Source organism: Ylistrum balloti, unplaced genomic scaffold, assembly GCF_031769215.1.
Source record: "Ylistrum balloti isolate Yb309-2 unplaced genomic scaffold, AGI_CSIRO_Ybal_v1 Utg370690, whole genome shotgun sequence".
In the NCBI taxonomy this organism is placed as follows: domain Eukaryota; kingdom Metazoa; phylum Mollusca; class Bivalvia; order Pectinida; family Pectinidae; genus Ylistrum; species Ylistrum balloti.
In genome coordinates, this window is record NW_026782415.1 from 43,443 (window position 1) to 65,217 (window position 21,775).

A 21,775-nucleotide genomic window follows, 5' to 3' on the forward strand; every position below is an offset into this window, starting at 1 on the left:
TTGAGAAGTTATTTAAAGATTTTGACATATTTGACCCCTGTGACCTTGAAAGTTGTTCAAGGTCATTCATTTAAACAAACTTGATAGCCCTTCATCCCAGCATGCCACAGGCACAATATCAGCAATCTGAGCCTTTTGGTTATTGAGAAGAAGTTGTTTAAAGATTTTAACATATTTGACCCCTGTGACCTTTAAAGTGGTTCAAGGTCATTCATTTGAACAAACTTGGTAGTCCTTCATCCCAGCATGTCACAGGCCCAATATCTACACTCTGAGCCTTTTGGTTAATGAGAAGAAGTTGTTTAAAGATTTTAACATATTTGACCCCTGTGACCTTTAAAGTGGGTCAAGGTCATTTATTTGAACAAACTTGGTAGAGCTCCATGCCAGTATCCTCTGTGCCAAGTATTAGACCCCTAGACCTTCTAGTATTTGAGAAGAAGTCGTTTGAATGAAAAGTTTACGGACGGCGCACGGCGGACGACGACGGACGAAGCATGATGACTATAGGTCATCGGACCCTTCGGGTCCAGATGACCTAAAAAGGAGGAGTGTAGTGTATTAAGACAGTCAGTAATCATGGGGACAGTATCCTTAATATAAACCGTCTTCGGAACTCCTCTGTTGTGTACTTCGTAATGCTATGTACTATGCTGTGTGTTCGGAATAAAAGAGTTTTGAGATGGGTAGCCATTTTCTTAGTCCATGTGGTTTTTCGGCAGCACGGTAGTCGAGCCAAATATATTACAGTAAGCTACTGAGTAGGATTTATATAAATTAGGGGTGTTTGTGCGTATATTGACAATTCTGTATCCGATATTAATATGGAGTTGATTGATTACATATACGCTAATGTTATGTCATATAAACATGCGATGCTTCACTGATTTATATGTATTGTGTACACGTAGTCAGCAGACGACGGTTATATTTATGGGTCGTTGTACTTAACAAGGAGAAGTGCTGGACAATTTCGGTTATAAGGTTTTTAGTTAAATTGTATTTGTGTGGAATATACAGTCGAGATATGATACATCGCGAAACTGGGAGAAAATACAGGACCAGTTTTTCGTTGCCACAAATGAAATATTTTTACAAAAAATAAATTTGACATATATACTACTCATATAGTATTTAATTTGAATCGGTATTGTGACTCTTCAAATTCAATGAAGAGTAATAACTCTGAATGGTATAGTACTTAAATGCTTAAATTAATTTGCAAGCTTTTTTAATAAACATGCATTAAGCCGTATTGTTCATTATCATTTATCATTTTGTATTCAACAAGATAAATTGGTCTTGGTAAACTCTTTTTGTCATCATAAGGTTTTTTTACCTGTCAGTTCCTCAATATTTTGGTTTTCCTGAACAATTAATGGATTCTTTTCACTTGGTATCTTTTCCACTTGGAAAATATGCATGACACCAATTAATGGACTGTACACACAACTGGGTATGTTGAAATAATAGTGCCAATTACATGTATAAACGTGAACGTCTGTCACATATTAGCTTTAATTTGTGTGGCAATTTTCATTTTCAGAAAGTTGATTTTAATAAAAGAAAATCAGGTTAAACATGGTAATGCAAAGCGTGACATTATCCCCTGTCTTGCAGTTTAAAAGAAAGACACACATGACATTCAACTGAATATGCTCCATAAAAATGAAAGTATTCTGAGTGGCCTATCTGTTTCACTGTTATTACAAAAAAGTTAGATGGTGAACTTCAAAGCAAAAAGGACCACTAGTGTACTAGCTTGATAAGTGGTACTAGTTCTGAGTATAATCTTGAACATTTTCAGAGCAGTCTGGTAAAATTGAAATTTGTAATTCTGCCTTTGGGTTTTCATGGTAACAAAAAAATGTTAAAATGAAAAACCTCTCCATAGCAAAAGACACTACTAGGGCACTAGCATAACTGTACAAAGTTTTGAGTAGTTATCTTGAATGGTTTTATAGTTTGGAAAAGATTTGTGCATGGACGGTGCTCAATTTAATATCCCTTGCAAACATGGTTTGCGGGAAATGATAATGAGTGAATCCCACAGGAATTTTTTAAAATTTTTTCAGAACTGATTTTTTTTCTGAAACATATAAGACAAAAACATAGGATGATGATGCATTTCTTTTCTGTTATCCAAACTGTATATCTGCAGAAATGTTATAATCTTTGTTTCTATCAGTCTACATGTATAATGATTTAGGATTTATCCATTTAGGATGATACCACTAGTACTCTGTACAGAAACCAAATTTTTTCTTTCATTTTAGAGTGTCTTGTGATGTCATACTACTGATCAAGATATTGTTACATACGCCTATTGAACTGTCCATTGATCCATTAACTTTTCCTTGTTAGCCTTTTTAAATCTTGATTTGTAGACAGATTTTAATGAACTTAGTTATATGTAATTCATGCCTGATTTGTAGACAGATTTATCATTTTAATGAACTTAATGTAATTCATGCCACAATAGCTTGAACAAATTTGTGGGTTCATTATTTTGCAATTATTTTTAGCAGCGTTTATGGCCATACCATATGGGCATTTAAGACGAATGCGCTGTTTTACTTTCATTTACATCAATTTTGATGAAATTTAGATCCAACAAGTTTGTATTACAGAATTATATTTTACTAGTTATATTTACAACCAATTTCAATATTGCTTTATATCTGGTTGGATGTTACTGGTGTATCTATTCATACTCCTACTTGCAGTGCTGTTGTTTTCAATGGTACCACGGTACATATTTTGTTGAAGCCAACCTTTGGGAAATGTTTTAATTATTCAATTGCTCTTCAGAACTTATTTATCATTCTATTTGTATTACAGTATACAACAAAAAATATGTCTTGTTTGTTGTATGCAGCTGGAAATAACTTTTTGTCTTTAATTATATTTAAATCAGACCTGTGGTGCTTGGATAGATGCCTTTTTATACGCCCGTCCAAAAATTGGTATGGCGTTGTCCGTCCGACCGTCGTAAACTTTTGTTTGTTCGGAGTTGAGATCTACTAGTTTTCAACAGATGTTCTTTCAAACTTTGTAGGCTTAATCATCATGACATGAAGTTGTGTTTTCCTGAAAAGCAGTTTGATTTGACCAAATTTACTAGAGTTATGGCCCTTTATGACTTCATAAGGGCAATATATTGAAAACGTCAGAACTTTTTAGCCCACCATCATCAGATGGTGGGTAAACAATTCTTGTTATCGCTATTTGTCACAAACTTCTGGAGGGATCTTTCTGAAATTTTATATGCAGGTTCCCCATGAGCCTTAGTTATGCATATCATGTTTTGAAACTGATCTGACAACAACATGGCCGACAGACGGCCATCTTGGATTTTGATATTTAAAGTTTGTTATTGCTATTTCTCAGAAACTACTGGATGGATCTTTCTGAAATTTCATATTTGTTTCCCCATAGGCCCTAGTTGTGAATTGTACCTTTTTTCAGTGGATTCCAAAAACAATATAGCCGTCAGGTGGCCATCTTGGATTTTGACAGTAATAGTTTATCGCTATTTCTCAGAAAGTACTGAATAGATCTTTCTCAGATTTCATATGTAGGTGGTTCCCCTTGGTCCCTAGTAGTGCATTGTATCATTCTTTGGCGAGTCCCAAAAGCAATATGGTTGCCAGACTGACCTTACTCAGATTTCCTGTTCCCTATAGGTTCCTTAGGTGTGTGTTAAACCATGTCAAAAAGATCCAGGAAAAAAAGGATGACAGGTGGCCATTTTTGAATTTTACTGTCAAAATCTTATAATTTGAAAGATAGGAAAAATAGAGAAAAGAGGGGAAAAGTAGTCTACAAAAGATCATATATTGATCATTTAACGGTGGGCGCCAAGATCCCTCTGAGATCTCTTGTTATTTATCTATTACAATTGTAATTGTTAGAATAAAAGTACATGATTATGTACAGGATGTGATTTCATTTTTCTTCTTTTTTATTCGGTCGCTCTCGATGCAGGCATAAAATCGCTCCCACAGCAAACCAACGCCATTGTCATTCTTCGGTGATGCTAAATATAGAATTTCCATGTAGCCTCGTTTTCAAAATGAAACTAGAGAGTCAGGCTATCGTCTGCAGAACTAATAATCATAATCTAATCCTAATATTTTCGTAATCAATTTGAAATCATTTAAAGTAAATACTATTGTACCATTTACAAAAAGAAAATAAAGAAAAGAAGCTAAGATATAATAAATAACGGTGCTATTTAAAGAACACGCTCACTCAATGACCGTGTACATAGGAAGCAGTTATTATTTCGAATTTTATCTAAAATATTTGCTTGTTCTGACCTTAAAAAAACGCATTGGGCGTTTGAATTGTTTATAAAGACAATCATATGAAACACTATTATACTACTGTTATAATGGAGTACTTCGTCAGCTAGGACTCCCCCTAAAGTGAAAGTAGACACCAGAGACAAAAAAAAAACCTGTGGTATGGATTTTATTCTAAAAACACATAATTTGTTCCAAACGCATGTCTGGCCTCTGAAAATCGGCAAACCTGAATGAAATATATTGAATTCATCCCAAATATATTTACATTCGCCATATTTACTTAGAAAGGCAACTTTATAGAGTGTACGAAATCACGTCCCTCGCTAAACCCGGATGTAACTGATGATTAAAGGAAATATCCATTGTGCATATGACGATACATCACATTACCAGAAATAGCGCAGATAAATCCGATCTTTTAAAAAACGCGATTTAAATACGTGTCAAAAGTGTACAAAATCAGGTACCATCACTCTACAGTATGTAGTTTATAAATATATCTATGTACAGTAACTTACATGGGTGTATTTTTCATAACCAATCTACTAAGCTTATACCTGTACTGTTAAACATGTCCATTTATTAAAAAATATAACTGTTTACTGCTACCAGAATAGAAATTCCTACCCTAGTGCATTATTTTGATGTGACTACCATTTCCGTTGAAAATACGTGGTTCAATGAAGCAGTGTGTAGGCTAGTTGCAGCTGATTGCGATGGGGTAATTCCCAGTTTAAATTTAGCAAATCGTGCGTCACCGGATATCAAACCTGACCAATGGAAATTTGAACATGGTTACCTGCTACCGGAGCGCGTCCCTGGTGGAGAGTAGAGAACTAAGGGAAGGAACCAGTCTAAATAATTGAAGCGTTAAGTTGATTTAGACTAGAAATGCACTGTGGGATTGTTAAAGGACCCGCCAAAACGTAGGAAAAGCCATACGCATCATTGCAGGCCGACCGTAAGTTGTGAATGGGGAAAACGGCGTGGCCGAAAAAAATTTAAATCAGACGACGCTGACAGTCGGTATGGGGATGAAATCATTGGCTACTTGTCATCTGTGTCTCCGGTGAAAACCTCCAACGATGGAAAATCAAAATATTTTTCAGCAAACATTCAAACGTCAAAAGACGACAAGAAGAAAGTGGTGGTTTTCGTACCAGAAAGACATGGAAAATTCGAACACATGTCGAATTTAGAAGAACCAGTCCGCATAACTAATGCAAAGTTGAGTCCGTCATCTACTGGCCTGGACATACTGGTAGGAAAACATGCAAGTGTATCGGTGTGTTCCAAAAAGTTGGATTTTAAAAAATGTCAACAAATTTCGGAGGTGCTCAGCCAGGAACAAAAAGAACGAACGTGTATAGCGATTAGTTGTGTGGAACGGACAATGGAAGATAAAACAGGAAGTAACTTTTACACTAAACATAGGCCTAGTTTCTTTTTTATGGCTCACACTTTCGGTCGGTAACAATGCAGGTCGGATTTTATGTTTAAGTTGTTTACAAGCGTATTTTACCACATACAAGACCGTCCGACCCGGCCCCCACCCCCTAAAATGTAACCGCGCGAACAAATAAAGCACAGGTACCTAGGAGTCCGAAAATAACCAAAAAAATACCATCGCCTACACTGTGTATACATACAACAGTTTAGTTGCCTACAATAGGAAAAGTAGTAGTGAAAGCACATGCAACTGAAGACGTCAAATGAGAAACATATGAAGACTTGTAAACAGTAAACAGCTATGAGGGGGACCCGAAGAAACTTAAAGAGTGGGTAGGATCGATAGAAAAATATGCTTCGTTAACAATTCAAGGGGTACAAGTGTCTTATCGGGTAGCAGCCGGAAAAAAATACCGGTTTCATCGGCATTGTAAATATCACAGGGCTGATATTCTTGAAGAATAGACTTCAATTTAGTCTGCCAATCAAGCATTTGATTGGATTGGGAGTCAACAGATTTTGATTCCCCACAGACTTTCTTAAATGAAAGATTATTTCTTTCTTTAAAGCGGTCTAACCAGCCTGTAGATGATTCAAAGTCTTTTGCTTTAAGTTTTACTACTTCCCCAGATAGTGGAATATTCTGAGATCGTACCTGGGCGAACCATTTAATGGGTGCGTTTTCTAATTCTGGAAATTTTGCTTTTTTATCTCTTTTTCTAGATGACCCGATATCAGCGGCAAGAAATTTTTCTTTTATTGAAACCTTATTCTTAACCCAGGTAGATAGTGTGTTTTGTGGTACCCCGTACTTGTTGGCAACAGCTTTATTTTTAATCCCATTCTCAATGTCAATAATGGCTTGGTACTTAATTTCGTAGGTCTGCAGATTCATTTTTCTTTTTTGGCCCCTGCCTGATCCAGCCGATCTAGTTATACCCCCGTTAAAAACGGGTCCTTCACCAGATTGCTCAGCTGAGTTAAAATGGCTAGCTATCCCCCCGGATTGGTTACCGGGTCCTTCACTAGACACTTTGTGATCAGTAGGAGATTCCATGATTAATGTTTTACCGGTTACACATGATAATTTATACGGAAATCAACTCAAACATTGAGTATGAGCAATGCAACCAACCCATCTCTCTAGAGAGTAAGGTGCGTTCCGCATGTTTTTACAGTACGGTAATTAGTACAACCATAACATCTCAAAATGGCGTCATGTGATTTGACAGGTGTGAATTTGTTTCGGTCGACTTTCGGTCGACTGACCATCGAGCACAGTGACCACAGGTAAATTTTGATCAATTTATTCATGGTGATTTTGAACGAATTTATATGACTTGTACTGTAGAAAATTATCGAAACACCGAGAATATCGAAACATAAATGATCGATTCATGAGTAGTGAGTTAAGTAGAAATATATAAGGAAAATAGTCGGGACCAAGTAAAAATATCGACACAGCGAGAATATCGAATCATCGAAGATCGATTCATCGAAGTTTGACTGTATGTATAAAAATCTCATTTTAATATGTGAGGTGGAAATTCTTGGGTGGCGGCCATATTGGCTCAGGGAGGAGGCTGCTGTAGCAACCAAAGATGCTACAGGAAGTGAGTAGCAAACATGGCTGCAGGGGTCAATGAGTTAATAACACTACTGTTGGAATCACTATTTGTGAGTCTGAACATAAACAAAACTGTCACTAAGTGTAAACGCCATGAAATGCCATTAAAACAACTGGATTTAGTTATTTTTATTATTTTGATAGTGGAGGAGTGTTCAGCTCATCGCAAGGACTGCTCGTAGCATTACGGCTACCACTAGAATGGTTCAGCACTCCTGACAGTCCTGAGATGTTGCTTATGCTGCTGTTATCTAGGGCGCTCGGGCTCTGGTTCAATATCTGGGCAGCCGAACCCAGAGCAGCCGGTCTGAGCAGGAGGTTGAAAACCTTGCTGAGGATGTTGAGGCGCTATCTGCTGATGTTGCATATACTGGTTGTTGTAGTCCGCTGTCCGTGAACCCCAGAAAGACACAGCTGGCATCTGATGTGTCCAAATGTGCGGTGGTGGCTGATTCTGATTTATCTCTGATACAATGGGGGTGAAGGTCGCTGATGCCGAAGTGAGTCCAACATTTGCTTGAGTAACAGTGTTTGAGATTTGGGGAGGTTCTTCTTCATCACTATCCTCGTCCATCAGTTCGCTGAGGATGGTGTTGATACGGGTCCTTGCCTTTCGAAACTTGCGTTTCGACATAGTAACCAGACTGTCACGCACATAGTTGGCAAATGCTGAACTGGCTGTGATAGGCTGAGGCTGTGTAAGACTTTTGAGGAGTTCGCCAGACTCATGGATCCTCTGCTGGAGTGAGTTAAGCAGCAACTCATCTTCTTGGTCATGCTTCCGAGATGACGGCGTTTTATCATCAATGATGATGTTTGCACTCGTAGCCTCCGCATCCTCAAGGTTGACGTCGTCTCCACAATGTTTTGCCATTTTTGCCTTCACCTGTAATATATAAGCACATAAAATAAAGGTATGTGTAGATAAAACAATACTATTATGTAAACAAGCAAAAGCATAAGAAGCATACAATGGTTTAAAATTAAGTTGATTTTCCGCCCTTGAATAAAAAAACTACCAGTTACTTCTGTCAGGTGGTTCAAACAAGGCCGTAGGTGCATCATGAGCTGCACTTACAACAAAACTCTACGATTCCATTCCTTCGGTTTTTAAAATCTTTAACAGGTATACACGAAGAGCATATGTGCATAAATATAACACTTGTTTATACTCACACTACGAACAGGTTCAGGGCGATAGCGAACTTTTGATCTAAGGAAATCGAAATTGTTCTTTATCTAGATTTCTCTCTCTGTGAGCTCTACTGCGCCGTCGCCGCTCTTTTTCTTGTTCAGACGTGTCTCGCAGTGATTTGAACCACCCTTAAATATGCTGGACTGACCTGTTCATAATTTTAGCTTGGTCATCCCAGATTTTGGTCTTTTTGTCTACCCTACGGTAGTCAGTCAACTTAACGTCCCAAAGCATTGCATTCTCACGTATAAAATCGCACATGAGCTGCTCCTCTTCAGCTGGCAGAGAAAACTGCGACCTTTTTGACCTCTTTTTCTTAGCAAGGGTTGACCCGAGTTGAGGATGTAGAGGCTACTGATGATTCCCAAGAAACGTCAGAACCTGCAACGGAGCGAGTTGGTGACGGGGAGGACATCCTGGCGGCTTCACCTTCCGCGTCTTTCTGAGACGTTGATGATGGCAATGGGGATTCTGGATTATCCCGTCTTCCACCACGCCCACGTCCACGACCAGTACATGTTTTTGCGTCGTTCTTCTTCGGCATGTTGTGTTTTTGATTGATTTGAAACGGCAGGCGAGAACCTTTTTTATAGTCAAAATCACGTGATAATTTATAAAACGCTGCAGTGCGTTATGCATACGCCAAACTATCGTCAAACATACGTTGCGAACGCTGCCGATACGTTTTGCATTTGTTTTCAATACGGTATGTTTTATCTCGACGTATGTGTAACGACCATATAACGTTTGTGAACGATCACATAATGTAACCCCAACATACTTCAGCGAACACAGAAAGAATTGTGCATGCACAAAATTTTCGAAAACCTCGACGAACTACAACTTACGTCAGCATATCTCGGCGATCTCCTAACATATGTATAGCGTACTCATAACGAATCCGACGAACGTCGACGTTTTAGCCTTTTTTGCTATTCGTCGAGATATTCGTCTAGGTGTGACAGGGGTATAACATTTTGCTTCTTAATTTTGAAAAATAAAATATTCATTTGTGCACGATTGTTAAATGAGGAAATCGTTTTACCAGATATCTATTTAACATCCCAACATTTCTGAGGGTTATTTATTGACATCACTTTATTCTATTTAATTCAATTAACATTTTGTTACTTATTTAATAAGCCAAGAATAGTACTGAAATAACACCAACCGGAAGTTAAAATAGAAAGGTGCGTATGACCATCATGAAATGAAAGGTATGCATCTTGTTTTGATCCATTAACATCTAAATATTTTTGACTTTTTAAAAAGTTTTGTTAATGTAGAAACACAAAAATCGGAAAATTTCTAAATTTTGGCCAAATTCTGACCACAGCTGACCGGTCATTTGACAAATTATAAAAAAATTAATTGCCCTGCCCTATGCCTAGTATGTATGAACATGTGTGTAATGTTTTGTTTGAATACATGCAATGCTCTTTGAGAAACGCGTCGAAAACCTCGCTGGCAGAAGAAAGTGGAAGAAACTGAGCAAAAGCAATATGTCCCCCACTTCCTTTGGGGGACATAATTACTGATAAGCTTCATGGGCTACATCATATGATGATGCTATAATTTATCACACATGCATTATACCATTCAACAAGTGTGATGAAATGAATGAATGAATGAATGCATGAATGAATGAATGAATTTTCTATATTATGTTGAAAATATTCTGCATTTTGAACTGAATTATTTTACTAATCTAGAACCTTTTTGTGGTTTTTTTTAACCATTTGGATTTCTTTTAGAAATACAGGTTATTAAGTAACAAAATTTCAGGAAAAGCCAGAACTGTTTATTTATTGACCCTTTTTTTGAAAATATGCCACTGTGAGAACTGATTTAGGTAATCTTGAGTGTATTTGGATTGAAATTTTCTATCGAGGGCTAAATACTCTTCGGAACCTTTTATAGGCCGCCAAACTCTGACATAAACGACTGGGACTTGATTGAGCACTCTATCGACTTAGCGTTTAATACTGGTATTGATGATATTGTTATCACTGACGACTTTAATTCTAACATATTACGTCCTAATCCACATCGTACTAGACTAGCGAATATTATACAGCTCTATAACATGTCACAGATAATAACTGAACCTACTTTGTATTCTGAAACCAACTCTAGTCTTCTTGATATTATTTTAGTAAGTATGATTATATTGCTACGCGTTCATACGTAGGTGAGCATTTTCTTGAACAAAATACCCGATTTCATTGTCCGATATTCGCTTTTCTTCGTTTCAAGAAGCCCTCTGTTAATTGTAGCACGGACTTATATACACAGGGATAGGCAACTTGCCTTCAGCTCCGCATGTGTATTGTCCACCTTTTATATTTGCGCAGCGGAGCGTAACGACTGTCTGCCTCTCAATTTACCTTTAATCCTTCCTATCACGCTTGCACTGACCGCTTCTTTCGATTTCCGGCATTTTGTTTACATCAGCGACCGATGATTCTAAAATATGAAAGGATATCTATCATACTGATATTTTACCTTTTTATAACTTACATAACAAAATGATTTTAAAAAAAAGTATAACATTTTGCTTCTTAATTTTGAAAAATAAAATATTCATTTGTGCACGATTGTTAAATGAGGAAATCGTTTTACCAGATATCTATTTAACATCCCAACATTTCTGAGGGTTATTTATTGACATCACTTTATTCTATTTAATTCAATTAACATTTTGTTACTTATTTAATAAGCCAAGAATAGTACTGAAATAACACCAACCGGAAGTTAAAATAGAAAGGTGCGTATGACCATCATGAAATGAAAGGTATGCATCTTGTTTTGATCCATTAACATCTAAATATTTTTGACTTTTTAAAAAGTTTTGTTAATGTAGAAACACAAAAATCGGAAAATTTCTAAATTTTGGCCAAATTCTGACCACAGCTGACCGGTCATTTGACAAATTATAAAAAAATTAATTGCCCTGCCCTATGCCTAGCATGTATGAACATGTGTGTAATGTTTTGTTTGAATACATGCAATGCTCTTTGAGAAACGCGTCGAAAACCTCGCTGGCAGAAGAAAGTGGAAGAAACTGAGCAAAAGCAATATGTCCCCCACTTCCTTTGGGGGACATAATTACTGATAAGCTTCATGGGCTACATCATATGATGATGCTATAATTTATCACACATGCATTATACCATTCAACAAGTGTGATGAAATGAATGAATGAATGAATGCATGAATGAATGAATGAATTTTCTATATTATGTTGAAAATATTCTGCATTTTGAACTGAATTATTTTACTAATCTAGAACCTTTTTGTGGTTTTTTTTAACCATTTGGATTTCTTTTAGAAATACAGGTTATTAAGTAACAAAATTTCAGGAAAAGCCAGAACTGTTTATTTATTGACCCTTTTTTTGAAAATATGCCACTGTGAGAACTGATTTAGGTAATCTTGAGTGTATTTGGATTGAAATTTTCTATCGAGGGCTAAATACTCTTCGGAACCTTTTATAGGCCGCCAAACTCTGACATAAACGACTGGGACTTGATTGAGCACTCTATCGACTTAGCGTTTAATACTGGTATTGATGATATTGTTATCACTGACGACTTTAATTCTAACATATTACGTCCTAATCCACATCGTACTAGACTAGCGAATATTATACAGCTCTATAACATGTCACAGATAATAACTGAACCTACTTTGTATTCTGAAACCAACTCTAGTCTTCTTGATATTATTTTAGTAAGTATGATTATATTGCTACGCGTTCATACGTAGGTGAGCATTTTCTTGAACAAAATACCCGATTTCATTGTCCGATATTCGCTTTTCTTCGTTTCAAGAAGCCCTCTGTTAATTGTAGCACGGACTTATATACACAGGGATAGGCAACTTGCCTTCAGCTCCGCATGTGTATTGTCCACCTTTTATATTTGCGCAGCGGAGCGTAACGACTGTCTGCCTCCCAATTTACCTTTAATCCTTCCTATCACGCTTGCACTGACCGCTTCTTTCGATTTCCGGCATTTTGTTTACATCAGCGACCGATGATTCTAAAATATGAAAGGATATCTATCATACTGATATTTTACCTTTTTATAACTTACATAACAAAATGATTTTAAAAAAAAGTATAACATTTTGCTTCTTAATTTTGAAAAATAAAATATTCATTTGTGCACGATTGTTAAATGAGGAAATCGTTTTACCAGATATCTATTTAACATCCCAACATTTCTGAGGGTTATTTATTGACATCACTTTATTCTATTTAATTCAATTAACATTTTGTTACTTATTTAATAAGCCAAGAATAGTACTGAAATAACACCAACCGGAAGTTAAAATAGAAAGGTGCGTATGACCATCATGAAATGAAAGGTATGCATCTTGTTTTGATCCATTAACATCTAAATACTTTTGACTTTTTAAAAAGTTTTGTTAATGTAGAAACACAAAAATCGGAAAATTTCTAAATTTTGGCCAAATTCTGACCACAGCTGACCGGTCATTTGACAAATTATAAAAAAATTAATTGCCCTGCCCTATGCCTAGCATGTATGAACATGTGTGTAATGTTTTGTTTGAATACATGCAATGCTCTTTGAGAAACGCGTCGAAAACCTCGCTGGCAGAAGAAAGTGGAAGAAACTGAGCAAAAGCAATATGTCCCCCACTTCCTTTGGGGGACATAATTACTGATAAGCTTCATGGGCTACATCATATGATGATGCTATAATTTATCACACATGCATTATACCATTCAACAAGTGTGATGAAATGAATGAATGAATTTTCTATATTATGTTGAAAATATTCTGCATTTTGAACTGAATTATTTTACTAATCTAGAACCTTTTTGTGGTTTTTTTTAACCATTTGGATTTCTTTTAGAAATACAGGTTATTAAGTAACAAAATTTCAGGAAAAGCCAGAACTGTTTATTTATTGACCCTTTTTTTGAAAATATGCCACTGTGAGAACTGATTTAGGTAATCTTGAGTGTATTTGGATTGAAATTTTCTATCGAGGGCTAAATACTCTTCGGAACCTTTTATAGGCCGCCAAACTCTGACATAAACGACTGGGACTTGATTGAGCACTCTATCGACCTAGCGTTCAATACTGGTATTGATGATATTGTTATCACTGGCGACTTTAATTCTAACATGTTACGTCCTAATCCACATCGTATTAGACTAGCGAATATTATACAGCTCTATAACATGTCACAGATAATAACTGAACCTACTTTGTATTCTGAAACCAACTCTAGTCTTCTTGATATTATTTTAGTAAGTATGATTATATTGCTACGCGTTCATACGTAGGTGAGCATTTTCTTGAACAAAATCCCCGATATCATTGTCCGATATTCGCTTTTCTTTGTTTCAAGAAGCCCTCTGTTACAGCGCGGGACGTCATACCGTTGACAAACGCACTTGTCAAGCTGTGTCGTGATCTGTGCGATTAACACGGGTAACTTGTACACCAACTTCTGCAGTTGCGCTATATTTAGATGGCCCAGCGTGTGTTATGTGAGCATGCGCAGTTACCGGAAACGGCAGTGACAGTGACTGCCGCCAATAATCTCTGATGATGGACACTGAAAGAACTCCAGAGGAATTTGTTCGGAGCATTGACCCTGGACTCCTTCCATACAAGGAAGAATTGTTTTGTCTTTCTGTTACCAGCAAAGAGACCCTTAAATACCTTAGGCCGAGCGAAGTGCAGACAATGAACATTCCCGTCGTGTTTAAACGCATGTTGATTGAGCGCATATGTAACATGCAGACTCCGGACACCAAGAAAAAATTTAAAGCTGAATCTGAAGGCCACGAGGTTGTTTCCACTGAAAATATAATTGATGTTGCATCTACAAGTAAGTTCAAAAGGTATCCTAAAAGATTATTCGGTGTTGAAGACGAAAACAGCATCAATGATAGTAAGCCTGCTAACCATGCCCATGATGTTTTCGCTGAAAAATACGAAGATCAGAAGCCGTTTCTCGAGAAGGAGATGGAGAAATTAAAAGACGAACGGGATTCATTAACAATCTTGATGTTACACAAAAAGAATGAACTTGAAGATATGAGAATGGTACCTGAACCATTACAACCTATGGCCATACCTGGTGGAGTTATTTTGAAAACAGTCTGTGACAAGTGTCATCGCCGCGGACACAAGGCACATGGAAATCGCGGCAATCAGGCGTGTCCATTTGACAAGTGTGAGGGATACATTAATTGCGGCAACTTAACAAAGCATAAAGACTACAAACAGTCCATTATGGAGGTACGTGTATACTATCCTCACGAACTAATAAAGTCCATGCTGTCACATATCTATACAGAACTTTGTCAGTTGTTCATATTTCGCGCGCTCATCTCTACGAAACTTTTACCTGAGAGGATGTGACGTGTACGCATGCTTTTATGCATGACAGAGACAGCTACCGTGTCAACATTGCCATTGTTTGAACCATGATATAATATTCACCGTTCACGCAAACCACAGCTTGCGGTGAGTACCCAAAACCCATGAATTATGATTTTTATGTTTTATGCATTCTGTAATTGTTGTAAATATGGTTTATTCAGTGCTGTGTAGATAAACAGCAATATATTTACCTGTGCCGGTATGTTTGTTATGAGCACGGTTTGTGTACACACGCACAGGTGCGCGATAGTGTTACTATACCATGTGTTTAATTAGGGTGTGTATGATGTGATTTTTACCGGTTAAATGTATAGAATACATGCATAATTATCGTTTAATTACCAATTACTCGTGATTTGATACATGCACGTGAAATACAGTTGTTTACTTATGTATCGTAATAACCATTGTGCGACGGTCTATTAAGGCGTCGTGCACCGTACCTTTACCTGTAAATATGTTCATAATTGAAATGACAATTATCTATTTCTTGTATCATTGATCATTAAGTGGAGTCAAATGTGGTAAATATATGTTATAGCATTGAGTATTAATGCGATTATTATCAGAATTAATAAGGTTGTGTTAATTCAATTATTAGTTAAACTAGTACAGTATGGCAGGTGTTATATAGGGAATATCTATTATTGTAGTTACACCCTGTCTTGCTGATGGGCTACTATACTTTGCCTTGTTGACGGCTCATGTGGAATGGTCCAGTGAGACACCATTCATGGCTTGATGGTTGTCCCGCACATTCTGGCAGGGGGTCACTTGGTGATGGATGATGGTGGACAAAGGTATTGCCTGTTGTGCCCGACCGAGGTTCCAGAGGATGGCGGATGGTTACCCCCTTGTAGTTTTGGAGCTGTATGGACTTTCCTTGGATCATTGATGTGACCATGTGACATTGTTGTCACTACAAGTAGATATCAGCCTACTTTGTGACATTCTGACACTTCCATCGTAGATAGCTGCCTACTCTATAAGTGTATCTAGTATTTGATTAGTGTACCTGTATAGTGGAGGAACACAGCCCTCCGTTGTCATTGTTAATATTGTCTAGGTTGGATCCTGTGTTAATTGTAAAGAGAGTAAGAGAGTGAGCTTGTCGACATTTTGTTAACCATGGCTTTGTATGTCCTTTGTGTTTTGTATATAAATTTGTGTTTAGTGTAAAACAGCTTGTGTCTCTTATTCTTCCGAGAATCAGCAATTGCTCTTCACGTTACAAAATTTTGGTGGCAGCGGTGGGATGCATTGTTGGGTTCCTGAAGAGTTCGAGCTACATTTTGATTTACTTTATTATTGCCAGAACTATAATACTTTGTGATCATGGCTACATTAAAGGAGTTAATAGAGATAGGTACTGATATGGGTCTTACGGGTGCGTCACTCGCGGAGTTTGTTCGTGAAGAGCAGGCGCGGGAACGTGATCAGAGACAGCGAGAACGCGAGGAAGCGCGGGCTGAAGCAGATCGAGCCCACGAACTTATGATTCTCAAGGAAAACAGGCAACTGGAAATGGAACGCGAGGCGAGAGCGGTACAGGAACATTTAAGGAAATGCGAGTTATTGAGTCTACAGGAAAAGCAGTTAGGTAAGGTAGATTCATCTAGTCAGTTGTCATTGACCACGCGTGGACCGAAACTTCCTTCGTTTGATGAGGAGAAAGATAACATGGATTCACTAGAGGGAATTCGGTTAGGATACATGCGAGCAATCCAAGCTTTCCTTCATATGGCGAAGAAAACAACACCACAATGATTAGAGTTAAAAATGTCCCACTTTCGGCAGAAGATGGCCAGATAAAGCGGGCAATATCACTTTTTGGTTGTGAAATTATCAAAATGTACCGGGAGAGGCTGCGAGTAGATAGCTTCCTCACGAACTGTGAGACTGGTGACCGGTTATTGACTGTCAAAGATCTAAAATCTCCAATACCATCTGTCATAGAGATTGGTAAATATAGAGCGACGGTGAAACATAAAGGCCAGCCAAATGAGAACGCTACATGTAGCAACTGTTTGGAGAAGGGCCACTACGCCAAGGAATGCACAAAGGAAAAAGTGTTCAGGGAATGTAAACTCCCTGGTCACATCAAGTCCGAGTGTCCTAAACTGTGGGTTGATCAGGATCAGTATGGCGATGCTGATGATGAGGACTGTAAAACTGAAGACGACATGTGCTCCACGGACAGTAGCAGTACTGGTAATGATCAAGAGGACGATGATGCATACACCAGTACTACTGCTGATGCTCCAGACAATAAAGAGATTTTCGTGGAGGCCTCTGAGAGCAAATCGCGTTCGCGAAAACGTAAAGAATCAAAAACCGCGAAAAACAAAGAAGGGAAAAAGGATACACAAACTATGCTAGATAAATTCATGAAGAACACTCCTTCCAGGAAATCATCTCAATTGAGTGCAGACCTACGCTCTCCTCCTGAGGACATAGGTCAAACAGCAAAGAAAAAATGTGAAAAAAAGAAAGACTAACTTATTCACCTTTATTCAATTTATTCAATATAAATGTATGTACAACTGTGAAAAGCAGGAATATGTTGACTATAATCATTGCTATCCACTTATGTATGTACGATTTAGGTTTTATTTTCTTTTCCAATATAAAAAATGGACAATGTAGTATACAGTCTACATAATTTAGATGAAAAAGATATGTATGCTAAACAATACAGAATGAGTCTGGAAAAATATACATGTATGCATGTAAAGTACCAACAAATACACACTGAGATGTATAGTATATATCAATATTATAACAGGTGTTTATAATATACAATTTACATTCCACAATGGAAAATATACCAATATATGAAAATATATATAAAGTACCAACAAATAATATATAGTGTACCATTGCTATAATATGGCACAGTACAAATGTATGTGCATAAAAAAAAAAAAAAAAACCAAAAAACCAAAACACTATACAATCTTATCTATAAATATACACTCTATGATTTGTCAATTTTATCTAACAAGAGTACAATATGTACTTCGAGAAAGAATAAATAATTAGAAAAAATAAGACAATGAAATGTACATGTGATATTGTTATTTTGTGCAATCTGTATATAGAAGGTGAAAATATGTATACTAAACAATACAGAATGTATGTGTATAAAATGTAAAAATATACAGTACCATCAGTCACAATATTATGTGTTCACAATATACTGTAATTACCTTGATTCTAAAGTATACTGAATGAGCAATAGAACTTGTAGCAAGTGCAGTACGGTCAGTACTTTGATATAAGTACTATAATGTAACGCAAGTGTAGTACGATCAGTACTTTGATATAAGCACTATAACACAAAGGAAGAGTACATGTATTATTTTTTGGGTAAAAGCAAGTGTATATATACATTTATTTAAAAAAAAATTTTGTTTGTATGTATATACCTTAATATATGGAAGTAACCTCATTTCACTATAATGCTTATATGTATGTATTTACTAGATATGTTCAGTATAAAAATACATATAAAATGTATATACCTTAATATATGGAAGTAACCTCATTTCACTATAATGCTTATATGTATGCATTTACTAGATATGTTCAGTATAAAAATACATATAAAATGTATATACCTTAATATATGGAAGTAACCTCATTTCACTATAATGCTTATATGTATGCATTTACTAGATATGTTCAGTATAAAAATACATATAAAATGTATATACCTTAATATATGGAAGTAACCTCATTTCACTATAATGCTTATATGTATGTATTTACTAGATATGTTCAATATAAAAATACATATAAAATGTACTATTAATTTTAAAATATATCTATATTACTATTACCAAATTGATCATATTTTTTAATTATTATATACAGCAATATTATTTGCATGTATCGTATGAAATTTTCTAATCTGTATATACGGTACTAACTATTATTTGTTGTGTAATTAGATTATAATTTCAAATCCATGACTAGTAAACTACATATTCTTACAATAAACTCCCAAGGTTTAGGAGAAAAGCAAAAAAGAGATAGATTTTATGCCTGGGTTAAGCAACAGAAAGGCAATATTATCCTAACACAAGAAACACATTTTAAACAAACAATGGTACCATATATAAAAACAGAGTGGCAAGGGGAGGTAATTCATAGTTTTGGCACAACACAGAGTAGAGGAGTTAGTATTTTCATAAGTAAAAAGATAAATCCAGAAATAATTGACATACACAAGGATAAAGAAGGAAGACTATTACTTGTTAATGTGAAAATTAATGACAATATATACACTATTGTAAATATATACGGACCTAATGACAGGAAAGGCAGAAACACATTCTATAAACGGGTGAAATCATTTATATCAAACCATAGCCTAGGTTTCATTATTATAGGTGGTGATTGGAACGAAATTCAACAAGCAGATGATAGATTATCAAAAAAATACCAACAAAACCAGTAAATAGCCATAAAATGTTAATAAAAGACTTAAAATTGAAAGATCCATGGAAACTAAAAAATTCCAAGAAAAAACAATTTACCTGGAAAAGGAAAAATTCAACCACAGAAGCAAGTAGAATAGATTACTTTTTGGTACAGGAAGGAATTATACATAAGGTAATTAAATCTGATATTCGACCAGTTCTTATAAAATACACAGACCACCAAGCTGTTTCGCTAATGGTCGACATAAAACTTGTAGCACGAGGCCCTGGTTACTGGAAAATTAATAATAGTTTATTGAATGATACAGAATATCAAAAAATGATAATCAAAATTTTAAATAGATATAAACAAATGGAAGGTAATGATCAGTTATCAGCTCAAACTATATGGGATTTATGTAAAGTAGAAATAAGAGAAACATCTATATATTTTGGGAAGGTAAAAACAAAACTAAGAAAAAATAGGTTGAAAGATCTAGAAGAAAAACTTCAAGAAAAAAATAATAAAAATGCAAACACAGAGGAGATAAAGATAATTGAAGAAGAGATAGAAGTAATTTATGCACATCGAGCAAAGGGAAATCAAATAAGATCTAGATCAGAGTGGGTTCAGAAAGGTGAAAAAAACAACAAATATTTCTTGGGGTTGGAAAAATGTAGACAAATGAAAAAGTCAATAAACAAACTATATGATGAAAATGGGGAAATACTGACTGAGCAAGGTGAAATACTGAACAGACAAAAACAATTTTATGAAAAATTATATACAACAAAAGAACCAAACATTGAAGAAATTAAACATTATATCAATTCTGTTAACTTAGAGAACAGAGTAAGTGAAGAAGATAGTAACAAATGTGAGGGTATGGTAAATGAAGAAGAATGTCTTAAATCTTTAAAAAAATGAAACTAAATAAATCTCCTGGATCTGACGGACTGACCGTTGAATTCTATAGAAAATTTTGGACACATCTTAAAGAGTTATTAGTGAATTGCCTAAATAATGGTTATGAAAATCGAAAACTATCAGAGTCTCAAAGAACTGGAATCCTCTCACTGATTTTTAAAAAAAATGATCCCTGTGATCTAAATAACTGGAGACCCATTACACTCTTAAATGTGGACTATAAGATATTAGCTCATTGTCTAGCAGAAAGAATAAAGAAGATCCTACCAAAAATCATTAACTCAGATCAAAATGGCTTTGTGATGGGAAGAAATATTAGATACAATATTCGACTAATTAATGACATAATTGATTATTCAGAAAAAAATAAATTAGATGGAAGCATATTATTTCTGGACTTTGCAAAAGCGTTCGACTCAATAGAATGGCCCTTTATGTTATCTGTATTAAAACACTTTGGTTTTAAGGAAAATTTTATGAATTGGATATCAACTTTATACAATCAAATAAATTGTTTAGTCTCAAATAATGGATGGTTATCAGAACATGTTAGTATCACATGCGGAATTAGACAGGGATGCCCAATATCGGCACTTCTCTTTGTTATAACAGTAGAAATAATGGCCATTAAAATCAGACAAGATGAAAATGTACAGGGCATAAAAATCAAACAATCACAAAGTAGAGACTTTAAAATTTCACAATTAGCCGATGATACTACATTATTTTTAAAAACTAAATCAGATGTAACCAAAGCTCTTAATATAATTGAAATTTTTGGAAGTTTATCCGGATTAATTTTAAACAGAAACAAGTCGCAAGGAATCAGGTTAGGAAACAACAAAATATTAATAGATGATAATCATGAAAACATAGACTGGACCAATGAAAGTATTAAGGCATTAGGAATATATTTCAGTTTAGACATCAAGAAAATAGAGCAATTAAATTGGGAAACTAAGTTGGAAAAAATGCAGAGGATTGTAAATTTATGGGATAGAAGGAAGTTAACTATGATTGGGAGAATTCAAATATGTAAATCACTTCTAATACCAAAATTAACATATCTAATTTCTGTAATATCAGTACCAAAACATGTAATAAAAAAGGCTGAAAAAATCATGTATAAATATATATGGGATGGGAAAACAGAAAAAATTAAGAGGAAAAACTTATGTCAATCATATGCAGTCGGGGGACTGAAAATGTTAGATTTAACATCTCATGTGATAACTATACAATGTAGCTGGGTCGAAAAACTTAAAACTGATAACAGCTTATGGACATACATACTTAAGTATTATTTAAATAAATATGGAAATAATCTCCTTATTTTTGCAATGAACCCAAAAAATTTAAAAAACATACACGGTTATCTGAATATCCCTCTATTTTACCAAGACATTTTGAAAT

General features: G+C 35.6%; 2 protein-coding genes across 2 annotated transcripts; both read left to right on the forward strand.

The window, feature by feature from the left end:
* Positions 1–14,170: 14,170 nt before the first annotated feature.
* Positions 14,171–16,777, forward strand: LOC132557541 (uncharacterized). The gene is made up of 2 exons (XM_060222037.1): positions 14,171–14,866; positions 16,361–16,777. Exons 1-2 carry the CDS (start codon positions 14,171–14,173, stop codon positions 16,775–16,777), a joined length of 1,113 nt encoding a protein of 370 aa, XP_060078020.1.
* LOC132557542 (zinc finger CCHC domain-containing protein 10-like) lies at positions 16,774–17,508 on the forward strand. The gene has a single exon (XM_060222038.1). The coding sequence runs from the start codon at positions 16,774–16,776 to the stop codon at positions 17,506–17,508; it is 735 nt and encodes a 244-aa protein (XP_060078021.1).
* Positions 17,509–21,775: the final 4,267 nt, after the last annotated feature.